Source organism: Buteo buteo, chromosome 5, assembly GCF_964188355.1.
Source record: "Buteo buteo chromosome 5, bButBut1.hap1.1, whole genome shotgun sequence".
Lineage (NCBI taxonomy): Eukaryota > Metazoa > Chordata > Aves > Accipitriformes > Accipitridae > Buteo > Buteo buteo.
In genome coordinates, this window is record NC_134175.1 from 9,683,578 (window position 1) to 9,699,819 (window position 16,242).

The 16,242-nt window shown below is 48.8% G+C and overlaps 1 protein-coding gene across 3 annotated transcripts in view; it reads left to right on the top strand.

The window, feature by feature from the left end:
* The window catches only part of EPHB2 (EPH receptor B2), a 137,967-nt gene that overhangs the window by 91,857 nt on the left and 29,868 nt on the right, over positions 1–16,242 (top strand). For all 3 annotated transcript variants that reach the window (XM_075027724.1, XM_075027725.1, XM_075027726.1), the window contains exon 6: positions 10,839–10,963. In XM_075027724.1, coding sequence (XP_074883825.1) covers positions 10,839–10,963 — 125 coding nt within the window. The remainder of the gene's footprint in view (positions 1–10,838; positions 10,964–16,242) is intronic.

Genomic DNA, 16,242 nt, shown 5'->3' on the forward strand with positions numbered 1-16,242 from the left:
GATCATAGCACCGTCCTCGCTGCTGCCATGGCACCACCCTTTAGTCTCGCCGGAGCGAGCTGCTGGTGTTGTGCAGGGCTTGAAGTGCAGAAGGAGCTCTGGGACCTCCTGGGAGCCCTGTGCTGAGGAATGCCCTGCTCTGGTCCCACAGGGGATCATGTTCCCCACATAGTTCCCATATGCTGGAGCTACCTGGGTCACCCAGTGAGACCGAGTCCGTGGATAAAGACAGCGGGAGAGAAGCCTGCCCGCTTACCGGACAGTTTTCCAAGTCTGTCTTTGCCACATTTGCAGGGCAGTTGCAGAAGTTCGGGCATTCTCTGCCAGATTCTCCATCAGCAACTTTCTCCCCCACATCTCCCCATTTACTGCCCTGTCCCATGGCCTCTGGACTAGCTGGTGCCTTGGAGCATCATGGTGCATTTCCCTGCCACTCTGTCTTCAGCCGGGGGTCATGCAGTTAATCCTGACCCCGGATCACAGCCGATTCTGCATGCGGGTAATTGAAAATGCCAGAATTCCCTGCTGACCCTCCTATAATAAAAGCAGTTCTCCCCGACCGGTAACCTGACACTCCAGGGACCAAGATCTGTCAGGAGAGCTCTGAGGAGATGCTGGAAAACTCCCAGCTGTTCACCACTTTTTTTCCCCTGGGTAATTTCAAAGTGTTGCTGGGGAGAGGCCATGGGCCGGGTTGGCTTTGCTCTCTCTCTGTCGTGTTTTCCAGAGCAAATGTTGACTCTGTCTGACATGACACGGGTTAGTGGTATTAAAGTGATCAGAGATAGGGGGTTTGCTGCCTGTAACCTGACTCTTCCAGCTAAGCCAGCAGAGGAATGGAGACGCTTTGATTATACCAGGATCTTAATAGTGCTGACCCACTGGCAGGCAAGGAGTGAAAGGCTGAGCCTTTCCGAACTGGCAGGTGAAGAAGGTGGGGGGCTAGCTGCAAAATGGGGTGCAGATTGCAACTGGTAGCATTTCAAATGCGTATAAAGGTCATGAAAGAGAAGCTGCGGAAAGATCCTGGTGTCCCCTGGCAGACGGTCCAGAGGCTGAAGCCGCACAGCCCTACCAAACACTCCCATCAAACGACCGGGGAGCGATGCAGAAGATGCTGCCTCGGGAGTCCGAGATCCTGGCTTGCTCCCTGCAGCGTTGCTCTGGCGGGTGGCAGTGTCTTGTCCAATTTTACTCCCTTTACAGCAGCAGTGCAGCTTCCCATTGCGTGCAGTGCGGCTTTCCATGGCTTCACAGCAGCACCCAGGCTCTAGAGGCTCTGAAGTGTTGGGGACATTACCTTGTGTGTAGCTGGAGGTGGGCTTGTTTCACAGCATCACATCTCTGGGAGGCAGACCTACTAAAAACTGGTGGCAGCAGCCCCTGGCAGTTGTGATGGCCCAAGAGCCAGGGCCTGACACAGAAAATTGGCCTCTGCTATCAAAGCTTATTAGAAATAGGATGCTTGTAGCCCTGATGGGTCCCTTGGGATGAGATGAACCAGCATGCACAAGGGACCAGACTGTGTCACGGGGCTCCACGTCTGTGAGGAAGATGCCTGCTTGTTCTGTTAAGTGAGTCCTGCTACACTCTCATGTCTTTATTCTTGGTCTCTGTGTACTGAAAAGGCAGAGGTGGGATAGGAGGGAGGTCACCTTAGGATATTGAAAAAGCAGGGCTGGGAGAAAGGCAACAGCTCCCAAACAGAAGCTCTTGCTGTCCGAATAAAAGAGGAGGGTGCCCCAGTAGATGTCGTGAGGACTCCTGGTCTTGCTTGGCCAGATTGAGAAAACCTGGTGTCGTGGGGATAGGTTGGGGAGGGAAACACATGAGCTGCCTAAGACCGCCTCTGAATAGTACAACTCAGAGACGTAAAACCAAGAAGGAAAATCGGCCTATTTTTTTCTCATTCACCCAATACAATTCTTCATTTTGTGATGCCCCCCTGCTGTTTTTTGTCAGTTTTGTCATAATGAATTGCCCCAAGCTTTACATAGCAGTTTCACCAATTACACTAATTTCAGATGCATCTAGGATCTCTCACCCCACTCCCAGCAGGACACGGGGGTTATAGGAAATGCAGAAACAGCCTGGGTCCTGAGGCGTTTGGTCTGACCCTGCATCAGCGGGGAGGTGCAAGGAGTGAAGGAAGCAGCAGTTATCTCCTCCCTTCCCTGAGCTGGGGGGCATAGGTAAAAAAAAAACAGTGAAGGTGCACTACAGAGAGGGAACAGCAGCTCTGCACAAGCTGTTTGAGAACTGGGCTGAGTCAGAGAAGTGTCATGTTGGACACACTCAGAGGAATATCAGACCTGAGCGAGGAGGTGGATGCTGTCTCTGTAGTTAAAAGAGATGGTTACTGGCTACTGGGATCAGTTTTGAGGTTTATATTTGAAAAGGAGGTTAACAAAAAATTGGAAAAGCTTCAGAACAGAGTCATCAGATTGAAATGTGGGCTGATAAATCTGTGAAGCACTCAAGAAACTCAGTCTACTTAGATAATAGAAAAGAAGACTAAAAGAATATTTTCATGATTTTTCCATTCTTCACAAGGACAAAATTCTGTTTCTAGACTCCTCCTTAATTTAGCTAGCAAAACCAGAAAAGTTCTAGCAGTTGGAAGCTGAAGTCCATCAATTTCAACCTGAAAATAATATGTGCATTTTAGAACAGAGCAAGTAACCATGAGGAAAACCTCCCAAGAGGCACGGTGGGCTCGTCATAATTTGAAGTCCTCAAAGAAAATGGGATGTCTGTCTATAACATATGCACAGGGTCAACCACAAGCATTTCAGCTATATTTAACTCACTACCTGGGTTCTGTTGCCAATCTCGTGCAGGTGTTCAGACCTGGGTGTTACGGTAGCTTTTCCCAATTTTCTGCAAAATTGACGTGTTCTTGCACTGTCTTATCAAGCTGCCCTGGGTTTTGCGGTCAGCGTGACCTTCTTTCAGGTATTGCTGCAATTAGAAAATGCCTATTTCTTCTGGAAAACTCAGAATTTCTTTCCTTCTTGTCTTCTTCCCTTTCCTTCTTTCCCTTAATCTTTTTTATAATTTTCAGCAGGCAAGCCAAAAGCAGTAACTATTTGATAGGGAAGTAAAATACTGGCTACAGCAAGCCGTAGGCTTAGCAATGCTACCAACATGCCCCTTTGTCCATACCTGAGATCAAGCAAATCTTTAGTTAAAGAATCCAAAACCTCTTGTGAAGGGATCAGCAACAGTTAAGCTACCTCTGCTGTGATGGATCTGTGCCACCTGGGGTTTCAGTTTCTCTTAGCAGAGACTGCGTAAATAGCCCTTGAGGCTGGTGGGCATGGAGCTCTCTGGTTCCTTGCCCATAGAAGTATTAGCCAGCATGAAACAGCATCTTCATGGAGCAGCTCTGTCAGAGGGAAACCTGGAGATGATTTTAGGCAAGGATATAAGCCTGTAGAGAGAGATTCATAGTCACAAGTAAGTTAAAATAGGATCCCTTTCCTGAACAAATCATCATTTCTTAATTATCTGGAAGTATATGCTGAGCTATGAGAAACTGCTGCTTCTTGTCCTTGGGAGTAGCTGCCCTGCCTCCATCCACCTGGCTGCATGCCTGGTGCAGAGCTGCGAGAGGCTCTGCCCCATTCACCATCCTCAGAGACTGGCACGGAGATTTTTTCCCAGTTCACACATCTGTCAGCAGTAACTGCAGGTTGGAAAGCAGAGCCAAAGCACCATCACACACTCCAGATGCTGTTCTGTAATGCAGGGAGGCTCGGCTGATAGGGATAGTTAGCAAAAGCTGGAGTGACTTCAGTTTCATAATCAGGGTCCAGACCACAAGTTTTGGTCTCTTTTCTTCTTGGTGTGGTTTGGGTTTTTTTTTCTTTAGAAGACATGCTTTTTCAAATGCTGAATGTGCCTCAGCTAGAGTGACTGGGAGGCAGGACATGGTGGGGCTGATTTATGGTAATGTGGCAGAGAAAGATTGTGCTTTATGACCAAAAATTGTCATTTTATTTCTGGAGCTAATCAAAAACTAATACAAAGAGGCTGATAACTAGAGAAGCCCCATCCTTGGAGGTTTAAAGATTTGGCTAACAAAGCTCCACCTTCCCTGATGTGTTGTTAGGATCATGATGCAGCAGATGGGTTGGACCAGAGACTCCAGGGGTCCCGTCCCACCAGCACTTCTGGGATCTGGTGCTACTGGGAACTGAAGGGTACAGTGGGAGAAGAGGGCTTAATTCACAGGTGAATGTCTTCCTCGTCAACCTTCAAGGCTCTGCTGTCCTCGATGTGGAGGCACCTGAGTCTCTTGGTTCATCCCTTTCCCCAGCACAGTCCCTAGAATAGAATAGAACAGCATAGAATAGAATAGAATAGAATAGTTCTGTTGGAAGGGACCAGACCTACAATGATCATCTAGTCCAACTACTTCAGCTAGACATGAGTAATGCACGTAAGCTGATTACCTAGGCCAGAAACACTGACCTGGGAGAGGCTGGAGCACCATGGTGCCTGGGTTATGGCTGTCTCACTGGTAGACTTAGTCCACAACATGGCTCTGGGACAAAGCACAGCCAGAAGAGGACAGGATGCCTTTCCTTGCCCGTTACCCTTTTGCTAGATTAGAGCATTCGTTCAGGATGTCTATCAGACCCACCCTGACACTGGCAAGACCAACCTCGGGGTACAAGTGAAGCATTGTTCTCTGTGCTGTTGAAGCTGCTGCACTGCTTTTGGGAAGGTTAAATACTCCATGGGCTGAACAGCCTTGCGGCTCTGGTGCTTCTCTTGCCAAATCCCATTGTGACTTTACGTTTCCGCCCCAGTAGGTGTTTGAGTTTTCCTGGGAAACAGTCAGTCAAGCAGGTCATAAGATCCCAATCTTTCCATGAAGGTGCCTGAATGTGCTGTGGGGTGGGACTTGAGACCTGGCCATGTCCCCCGTGTGGCATTGAGCCAGCATTGTTTGTGAGGACACTGCTGGTTTAGCTGTCATTACAGCCTTGGGAAAACTCAGTGGTTCTACCTGTGTTTTTCGGGGAGGTTATGGGTATGTGGCTCTGCTGGCAAGACCTGAGGATGGAGTACATCTTGAGTCCCATCCTTCCCAAGAGTTTCCAGTAGCTGAGCTCAGGCAGCTTCTTGCACCCTGTGTGGGCTGCAGAAAAGCCAGACCAGAAGAGCTGTCCAACCCCCAGAGATTCATCCTGCAGAGCTGCCCCCGAGCCAGGGAAGTCTGCTCAGCTCCTGGTGGATTAAGGTAAACTGCTGAAGCCCCAAGCCCCAGCCTAGACAAGGGTCTGGCTGTGATCAGTGTTGTGTGGCTGTGCGGACACTTGGGGCAAGGACCGTGGAAGCATCCCGCGCATCCCTCCCGTGCTTCTGCCCCAGAGAGGGCATCACATGAGAGATGTCGGCTGCCTCCCCTCCCTGTGTGCTGCAAATTTTGTTGCAGCAGGGGACAGGTCACCTGCCTTTTTACATTGGTGGATTTTCATTAAGGTTGTTTTACACTCCAGTGGTGGTTTTGGCTTGGTTTATTTCTCCAGCAATTTGGAGAAGCCACAGGGCTCCACTAAGAGGAATCTGAAGAATCTGAGGCCGTCCCAGATAAAGAGGATATAGAAAAGTGCCTTTCAAGGACTCAAATGATTCATTTTGCCTCCAAGTGACATTGGGGCTCAAGGGTTTCAGTCGTGAAAAGTAAGTTTCCATCTGCTGTGGAAATGAAGCTCTGTTTATTTTTTGCATTGTTGCTGCACACATACACCTGGAGACACCATCAGGATAAATCTGCCTCTGCTTACACATTCATGGGGGCGACATCTCAAAGTAATAGTGGCTCTGAGAGCTGGGATGCTCCAAATCTGATCTCCTTTATGTGTCACAGGGCAGGTCCCTTATCCAGCATCCATTTTCCCCATGCACCTTAATTCAAACACCTTCCATGAGTAAGGGACAACCAGGCGAGCCAACAGCTGAGGGAGTGTCTTTGGCACTGGGCAATTTGTGCCATTGGGCAATTGTCACTAATTTAGGGACCATTTCCAACCTGGAAATGGTCCTGAAATGGTCCCTAAAGCTCTGTTTCTTTTGTCACAAGGGAACAAAGAGGAGTCACAGTTTGTGGAACAAGGTGACCGATCCCACAGGGCCAGGTTAAATGCTGCCAGTGAATCTTTGGTGTTAGCAGCCCAGCTCTATGCTGGCCGGTCGTGGAAAGGGCTTGGCACAAAGCAGTCTGGAAGAACAAAGACCTTTTTTTTTTTATTGTGGTCTTTTTTTCAGTTTGTTAAATCTTTGCTTTGAAATACTTAGAAACCCAATGGAGGGAATCTGTATAGTTTTTTTCAGAAACAACAGTTCAGGAAAGTCAGCTTAGATATTCCGAGACTTTTACCATCTTTGCTCAGCTGAGTTCATCACATGTCAGAAAGTGTGTATCTCTCACAGTCTTTTCTGTTGTATTTGTCACTTCACCATGTCCTGTCGCAGAAAAGCTTTCTACGTTGTAGTTCAGGCTGGTCACAAAGTGCTTGATGCTTCTGTCAGAGCTGGAGCACACCTTGTGATGAGAGTATCACCAGGTTGCACTATCCCAGATCGGATGCTCTTTGTATTCACTTCAACTGTTTTCATCTCCTTCCTTTTGAGCTATTATATTACATGCATTAAATACTGCTGGGGAACCAAGCGCCTTAGCATATCCTCTGCCTCTGAAAGTGCTCAGTAAAATTAGATAAGACAGGCAGGGAGTGAAAACGAGACAGGATGGCTAGCCTCATTTTCCAGGTAGAAAATGGCAGTGCAGAAGGGTAATGTGGATTTGTACAAGGTCTCCCATGTGGACTTAAGGGCAGAGCATAGAATTGCAGCCGGCACCTTCCAGCCTTGGAAGTGGTGAAGAGTCAGAAACTCATGGGTCTTCACTAGCTTTGCTGTTGACTGTGAATGAACTGTTTGCTCCAGGGGACAAGAGCTGCCACATACCAACTGCCTGAGCGTTTGTGTCGCTATCCAGCTAGAAGCTTTTCCCACTGACTAGACTTCAGGAAGTCACTCTGAGGTCTGGCTGACTCCACTAAACTGCTTTCAAACTCAGACATCCAGTCTCAGCCCATCCGTTATTGACGGAGTTGGCAGCCTCTCTCTGCACAAGCTGTTGCCTTCACCTGTGATGAAGATGTGTGATGAGGACCATGTTTGGTAGCATTGCAGCATGCTGCACTCTGTTAGCAACAGCACAGGCAAAAAAATAGAGGATATTAATTGTTCCCATCTGCTTGGCACTCATGAGGCCACATCTGGGGTACTTGTCCACTTTGGGGCTCCCCAGTACTACAGAGACATCAATAAACTGGAGCAGGTCTAGCAGGAGCAGGTCACTAGGGTGGGCCAGGGGCTGGAGCACAAGACATGAGGATAGCTGAGAGAGCTGGGTTTGGCCAGCCTGGAGAGGAGGAGGCCAGGGGGCATCTAGCTACAGTCTTCCACTTCAAAAGGGAGTTTAAAGAGAAGACAGAGCCAGACTCTTCCCAGAAGTGCACAGTGAGAGGACAGTAGTAGTGGCCTCAAGGTGCGATGAAGGACGTTCTAATGGGACGCAAGGAAAAGCTTCTTCCCCACAAGAGCGAGGAAGCTGGGCACTGGTGCTCCAAGGGCCTGTGAGATCCCCATCCCTGAACATACTCAGATCTCAACTGGATGCGGTCCTGAGCAAAGTGATCTGACTTTGAAGTTACTCTGCAAGTCAGTTGGACTAGAAACCTCCAGAGGTCACTTCTGACCTAAGGCTTTCTGTGATTTTATTATTGTGCATTTCACTGATGTCTGTGATAACAAGAGCAGTTACTGAGAAGACGCAATGGTGGAGGTTCCTGCCTGTCCGGAGACTCTCCTTTGCCCCAGGTGTAGGAAGAGCGCTGAAGTTGCTGTAGTCATTCATCTCACCTGCCTCCTTCCTAACATGCAGTGTATTTGCCTCATTAAGGCTCATTAGATGAGCCCCACCTCATCCATTTGGTTCTTTTTTCTGAGCCAGATGAGGGCAGGTTCACCAAGTACACAGCTGCCTGGGCCATGGCTGGTCACAAATGATTCACACATGCATGGAAGTGGGAGAAGAGCATCCCAGGGACCTCACTCCTACCTGGAGGGACCTGGGCTGAAGAGCTTTTCCAGCTGCAAGGTCAGCCATCGAACCTGTGTCTAAATCATGGGATGTTGCCACATCCCAGTTTTGTGGTGAGACAGGTCTGGGTGTGTGCAGCCCCTGTCCTGGAATAGCCTGTGTAAGTGTGGGATCAGTTCCCAGAGCACGTGCAGCTCGGATGTGCCAGAGAGACCATGGGCTGCATACTCAGTGCAGTCCCAATCCCTTCTGCAGGGCGATCTGTAGCTTGGTCCCATCTTCCTTCCAAGGCATTTCTCCACAGAGAGAAATGTTTGTCTTGGAGATTGCAGATGTCCTATGAAATCTGTGTCGATGAGGAAGCAGCAAGCTCTGGCAAGAGCTGACAGGCTCCAGAAGTGTTACCTGTGTTACCTATGTTTAATCTTAACACCAGCATGAGAAACTAATCCCAGGAGTTTGTAAATATGGGCCCTGAAGCGGTGGGACTGGGACGTTAAGGTGGAGGGAAGCAGTGCTGTATGCCACAGAGCAAGGGAACATCTGAGATGATACAGAGAGTTTCAGACTGGTGGGTAATGAGACTTGGCTTAACCAGAAATGGATGGAGGGATTGGCGTTTGGAAGGAGGTGAGGCTTTGGTCTCAGAATCTGTTAGAATCATAGAATGGCTTGGGTTGGGAAGGGCCTTTAAAGGTCATCTAGTCAACCCCCCTGCCATGGACAGGGACAGCTTTTGCTACATCAGGTTGCTCAAAGCCCCATCCAACCTGACCTTGAACACTTCCAATGATGGAAGTTCTCTGCCCTCGTTCAGTTTTAGTAAGTGCTGGACAAAACCAGAGATTGCCAACATTTTGCTGAGGCCGACCTGCATTGCACTTTCCTTCAAAGGTGGGGAAACCCAGGGAGATGAAGGGAAATGGTGCAGCAGTGTGGTGGCAGGTTTTGCTTTACTCATACCTGGCCCCTGCTCCCCTTGGCACACAGGCATTGAACATCCTGGGAGCCACAGTGCTGTGAAACCAGAAAACCAGTAGTGAAGAGGCAAAGACAGTGGATCATAAAAATGGCTTTTGCTGGTATGCTTTGAGAGGAGTTGCTCAGCTGTAATTCATTACAGCGATGTGCAAGAACATGCTGCAGCCACACTGGTCCAAGTAGTGCAGTCCTACCACTGCTGTGTCTGCAATCCTCAGCTGGCATGGTTTCTGTCACTGCTTGCGATGCCAAGGGAAACCAGACTGGAGATGGGTGAGAGGTGCTGTGCTTTGTGTGCCGCTCCTCCAAGCTGTTTCTCAGAGCTGTCAAATGAGTTGTTCTTCTATGAAATATTGAAAAGGTTGGACCTGGTAAAAACCCTTCTGAGTGCAAGCCTCTCTGCATCCATTTGTAACCAGGCCTGGCATGCAAGTGATGGGGAAGCTTTCTCACTACCACTTTCCAGTCCTCTCCCACCCCTGAGGCTTCCCCTCTGCCCTGAAGCTGCTGAAGCAGTGAATCTGTGCTGGCAGGTGTGCCAGGGCTAACACTGTGCTGGAGTTAGCATTCTCCGAGGCTGGGTTGGCACTGGGTGAGGTCTGGGATGGCCTTTGGACTGACGTCCATGGAGGCTGTGTTGGCAGTGCCATCAGCAGGCTGGGTGCAGGGCGGGCAAGGACGTGTGCTCGGCTCACCGGTCTCGGATGCGGTGAAGAGCAGGGAGCACACGCATCCGTGTGCGTCAGCCGCTCCAGCAAGGGTGGGGGGCTGTAGGCTGATACCGGCAATGCTGTGGCATCCATGCTATCAATACCTGAGCCAACCGGATTAAAAGCGGTCCAGGCTGCTTGCTCATCTGCCCTGGTCCACAGCAAGCAGGATCAGAGCTGGTCAGAGTCTCGCAGGGAGGTGGCAGCTCCCCGCTGTGGTCCCTGCCCCATGGACTTGTTAGCACAGGTCCCTGGAGGGCACTTTTCCCAAGGTGCGGCAGCAGCCAAGACTGCCCCGTTCCTACCTGGCCCTGCGTCAAGCCACGTAGGCAATGCAGGTCAGTGCAAGGGGTGGACAGCTGGCTGGCTTGTCTGAGGAGCTGCTGGAAGGTCCCATTGTGCTCAGTGGGACAAGTGGCGTCTGTGGGTGTGCTATTTCCAGGGCACTCTGACGAGGCGGGCGACTCACCATTGTCAGCATGTCAGGTCAGGTTTGCGTTGCATGCTCAGGCTGCTGTATGCACCTCCCTTGATTGGCATGTGCAACTTGCAGACCCAGCACACCAAGGCAGAGAGGAGCTGCTTGCTTCCTGCGTCTGCCTCTGCCTTGTAAAGCTTCTCTATGCAAATGTCAAAGTACAAAACCCCCTACTTCCCCATAGCGAGCAGGAAGAATTGCGTGTTGCTGGGGTGGTAGTCCTTTTCCAGGGGAACGAGGCTGTGTTTGCTCCAACCTTGGGCTCATTTTGCCTGGGAATGATCTGTTTTCCTGCCTGAGACACTGCCCTAAATGGTTTCTAATGCCAAACTCTTAGTGAGCAGTGGAAACATTTTGCTCTCCTCTAACTGCTCTCTACAAACAGCAAAAGCCAGGATCTCCTGACCCCTGCACAGCCCTGCCACTGCTGGAAGTGTATTCAGTAGCTCCAAATAGCAATAATGCACCTGCCTGCCTCCAGCCAGGGGATGCAGGTGCTGCCCGTGCAGGCATCTCACCGAGGCCTCTCTCTTGTTCTTTCTTCCAGCTCCTTCCGCTGTGTCCATCATGCACCAGGTCAGCCGCACCGTGGACAGCATTACACTCTCATGGTCTCAGCCTGACCAACCCAACGGAGTCATCCTGGATTATGAGCTGCAATATTATGAGAAGGTACTGCGGGACCTTGGCAGGGTTCAGCTGTAGGTTTATGGGAGAGGAGGTGGTACAAAGCTTCATGTGAGGGCATAAGACCGGCTACAGCAGTTGGTTGATCAATAGGTTACTTCTCTTGCTGCGGTTGGTCATGTGGGTGGCAGTGGCTGTCAGCCCTTTAGAGCCCAGTGGTGGAGACCCTGTGTAGACACTGCAAATGTGGAAGATCTGCTGGTCTTTCAGGAGGAGCTTCTCCCTTCACCTCTCCAGCACTTGTGGCAGGTGGACCCATTGCAGGGAGACCTGGGTAGGCAGGGTCCAGGGTCTAATTTTTCCCTTTCCCTTACTGGGGCACTAGTGGGGAATGGGTATGGTAGGCAGCACCTAGTCCCAGGCTGAACCACACTAGCTGAGTGTCCAGTCTTTGCGATTTTGTATAAAGCTGTCCATCAGCGTATTTACACCAAAGGTGAGTTTGGCATCTGTGTGCAGCAGCCTGAACTCAGGTGTTGTACCAGGGAGAAGCTGTCCCATACTCCCATGGAGGGTACCTACTGCACTACAGAGTCGGGGGGGCTGATGTGAAGGGGTCGCACAGCTCTGGCTCTTTCATCCCTCAGGAACATGCCCCTTCCACCTCCTTCCTGCCCAGGTGAGCACAGGATGACCATCCCATGGGGCTGGAGTTATGTGGCTGCTGAGAGACCTGAAGACCATGTTGATGTTGGTCCCAGGACCTGCCAAGCTCTGCCTGGCTGGTGAACTTCATCTGTGCTACCTGGGGGAGGTGGGGAGCAGGAGATTTCTCCTTCCAGGAATCTGCCCCCTTACACAAGGGCTTATAAACTATACATTAAAAATTGCAAACTAACTAATTAAAAAGCTTTATGATTAAATGGAACTGAAAATATTTTTCCCAGCAGTTGCCGGAAGAAATGATTAATCCCCCCCACTGCCTGCCTGTGACCTATTTTCTCATCACCAAGAGCCAGAGGGAGAATGGGGAGGGGGGGGGGGAGCTTCTTTGTAAGCTGTTAAATAGGTCCTGACCTATATTGCATAAATCACAGCCATTTATTTGACCCTTGGAAATGATCCCAGAATACGTGGCAAGATGGATGAGTAGTTAACAAGACAGATCTGGAAAGCAAGTGGGGTCCTCTCCCCAGGGACCCTCAGCATAGAGATAGAAGATCTCAGGGAGTTCATTCTCCTCCTCTTACTTTCTCTTAATCTCTCCCCCTCTTTCTCTCTTCCCCCTCCCCTCTGTTTTCTGGGGGAGGCTGTAAATAAAGGGAATTTTTGTCTAAAGGGGAAGCTGCTGTTCGTGGTTGGTCTTCGCAGCCAACTGCAAGGTGAGCATCTGCTTGCCCCATTGGCAGAGTTTAGGGCACAGCATGTCCCTGATCAGGGGGACAAGTGGCCCGAGCCACACTCAGGCAATGCCTGAAATGGCAGCAAGCTCTCAGGTGGAGCACTAGCCCTGGCAGAGAGGACAACACAAGCAGCCCCACGTCCTGGTGCTGAGGCGCTCTCTGTTCTCGTATTTCATAGAATCGTAGAATGGTTTGGGTTGGAAGGGACCTTTAAAGGTCATCGAGTTCCACCCCCCCTGCAATGAGCAGGGACATCTTCAACTAGATCAAGTTGCTCAGAGCCCCGTCCAACCTGACCTTGAACGTTTCCAGAGATGGGGCATCTTCCACCTCTCTGGGCAACCTGTGCCAGTGTTTCATCACCCTTATTGCAAAAAATTTCTTCCTTTTATCTAGTCTGAATCTACCCTTTCTTAGTTTAAAACCATTACCCTTTGTCTTATTACTACAGGTCCTACTAAAAAGTCTGTCCCTGTGTTTTTTGTAAGCCCCCTTTAAGTACCAAAAGGCTTCTCCCTGATAAGGTCTCCCCAGAGCCTTCTCTTCACCAGGCTGAACGACCCCAACTCCCTCAGCCTGTCCTCACAGGAGAGGTGTTCCAGCCCTCTGATCATTTTTGTGGCCCTCCTGTGGACCCACTCCAACAGGTTCATGTCTGTCTTGTACTGAGGATTCCAGAGCTGGACACAGTACTGCAGGTGGGGTCTCAGCAGAGCGAAGTAGAGGGACAGAATCATTTGAACCTCTTGGTATATTTTTTTGCTAGTGCTTTGGCTGAAGAAGGAAGACATGTCTTTATCTCCTCCCCAGCCAAGATGTATGTCATTCTCAGAAAGGGTTCATTGGGTCAAAGCTTAGTCCCACAGCAAGCAAATCTCAAGAGGATTTGGAAACAGGTTAAAAAGGTGGAATAACCAAGAGCTAGAGGCAGGGCCTGGCCAATGGCAGCAGGTTTGTCTCTCCCCAAACTCCTCTGTGTGTGTCAGCCTTTACTTTGAAGTCCCAGTTGCATACTCAAGGTCTGATCCACCACTAGTCATCACTAGCCAAGGTCTTCATATGCTTCGTCTGCTCAGTCAAGACCCTTTGCATCTTCAACAACGCAATGACAATATATCCTTCTCTGACTGCTTGGCAGAGCTGAATCTCATGTTAGTCTAGCCATTGCATTACTGAGTTCTGCAATTGAAAGCCATTTACTTGATCCCTGGGAACAGTCCCAAAATGCACAGCTTTGGATGTGCCGTGCTCTTCCCCTGCTTCACATCAATACTGCAATTTGGATGGGGTGTGTGACACATCCCAGGTGTGTTCTCACTCGACTGCCAGTCTGTACAGAGGTGATTTTCTTCCAAAATGTTTCATTGCAAACTGTCCCATGTGCTTCTGAATGCTCAGAAAATATCTCTGGAGCTAGTTAAGTTGTTTCTAGTGGAATTTTTTTTGCCCCGGTAGAAAATATGTTTTATTAACATGAAAACAGTTCAAATGTAAGAATAGCAGCATACGCATCTTGTATAAAAAGTGTTTTGGCTCTTCATTTTGAATTGATTCTCTTCTATATAAAGACATAAATTAAATTTAAAAAATTGGAATAAGTGGTTTAGCATTAACAGAAAAGAGCTGTTCACAATACCCGAAACAGGTATATTTTTGTTTCCATTTCACAGATTATTTATAACATTGCTATTATTAGATGCTATTAAAAATGCCTGTACAGAGGCAACATTATGATTTTTTTTCACATATAGTTAGAGCAAATCAGTGCAGATTGTTACACAAACACTGAATGACATGTCTGGTCTCTATGGTCCTCTCCTTAATGTATATTTTTTTTAACCTCCAAGAGGCACCTGCGAATGTTTGTCTTACTAAAAAAGTGAGTGTTGTCTTCATTTAGAAAGGGCATAGTAGTTTTTGTCCAAAGTCGCCAAACTCATCCTGGAGTGTGGAAACTGGAGACCCACTGCAGTGTCAGGCACTGCAAAGAATAATTAGGTCTCTTTGTTATGCAAAGTGACTGGATTTAGGGTATGCTGTAAGTTAGTATTTTGTAATTGTTTGAAGACATTCAACCCATCCATTGTGCCCAGTTCGGTCACTAATGCAAATGCGTTAGGTTTCCTGCAGTCCCAGTCCCTGCCCAGGGTCCATGCTGCTTCTGTCTGGGGCTCAGTTTTCTTGTGAGAGGCATCCAGACACTCTTACCACAATTCACTTGATCAGATACCTGGCTGGGAGGCCAAATGCTTTTGAGAGCTCCCCACAAGTCATGCTCCCCATGAGAGTCTGGGAGCTGTGGACCCCATGGATCCACCCCCAGAGTGGCCAGCAGGACCCTGTTACCACATCTGAGCATCCCTCCTAACATACTCGATCCCATGGGGGCCGAAATTCAGATGTGTGTGATGATTTGGCATGCAGCCTTGGACTCGCTTTGTACGTGTGGCTCTGTTTGCTTCAGGAACCACAGCAGATTGCTGCTGTGCAGACGCACAGAGGAGCTGTCTGCCAAATTAAGTCGGTTGACATTTTTCTTTGGCTCTTTTTTTTTTTTTGGCTGATAAAACATGACTTTATAGAAACAATTTTTGCAAATCCTTCGAGCATTTCACAGACTATCTGTGTTTCAAGGAACTCTTTCTTTGTTGATCAGACTTTGGTTTCAGCTTAAATTTGGCTCAGGGAAAGGGGAACCAGACAAGGACTCAAAATCAAACCTTTGAGGAAATAAGTGTGTTATTTTGAATTAGGATTTCCAAACTCAAACCAAAATCAGCAGGGGGGGGAAAAAAACAACAACCAACCACCAAATCTCTGCAAAAAACAAGCTGGGAGAAACAGCAAAGGGATTTGGACTTCAAACCACCTGGGATGCCCTGGACCTGCTGGGAGAAGCCCAGAGCGGTGAAAGGGGAGAAGTGTTTGAAGTGAATTGCTGGAGAGGTGATGGCTGAGCAATATGCCAAGGGGAAAGAATAGGTCTGATAAGGGAGGGTGGAGAGGTGTAAATGCTCTTTCCTTGCGGTCTGGGATTAAAAGAGAGCACCACCAGCATTAGCACACCTTTCTGAGATAGACAGACATCAATTTCCCGGGCTATAAACTGTCTTCTAAGCATGCCCATTGCATTCAATTTTAAGTCCTCCAGGAGCAGGGATGAGGTTCCCTCAAACAGTTGGACAAATGATTTTAAAACAACTGTGTTGTTAGTGCCATCCAAGGGCCTGGGAGAATTCATCCAAGCCCTTAAGCACTAAAACTGTAAACATTTCCTGACCCGTTTCTCTCCTAGCCTGCCTGGGAAAGGTCCAAGGGAGTGCTGAGGCCTGATCAGACAAATAAGGCAATCACTTTTCTGCATGCTCATCTTCTCTTGATCTTTCTTGTCTGTACTAGAGCTTTTCGTTGTCATTAGTCTAATTTCAAAACAACCCAGTGATACCCAGGCACCTTCAGCACCAGGTCCAGATGGATAAAACTGGTATTGTAGTTTTCAGAAGAGAAAACTGTTCCTGAACGCTGTTCATAGTGGAGGTCTCCCAGGCATCTGCAGAGCTGCTCTGCATTACCCTGCAGAATGATGTGCTATTGGCATTTCCAAGCCTCCAAGTTTGACTGCACACTTGGAGAAACATGTTCCTGCCAGACCACTCTCTTACCAGCTGTCCACACCACAGCACTGCTCAATCAGAAGCTTAATACAAGCAGTTAACTCCACGAATGTTGTCTTTCAGCTGCTTTGCAGCTTTGAGGCAAATAGTCTGCACAAACCCAGGTCATGAGTATAACCCATCTTGCAAATGCCAGTCCACTTGCAATTCTGCTCCAGCACGATGACTAATTGAGAAGGCACCAGGCTCTTCCAGGAACATGAAGACAACATTGGTTCAACATGGTCTGCTGTATGGAGCCCCATAG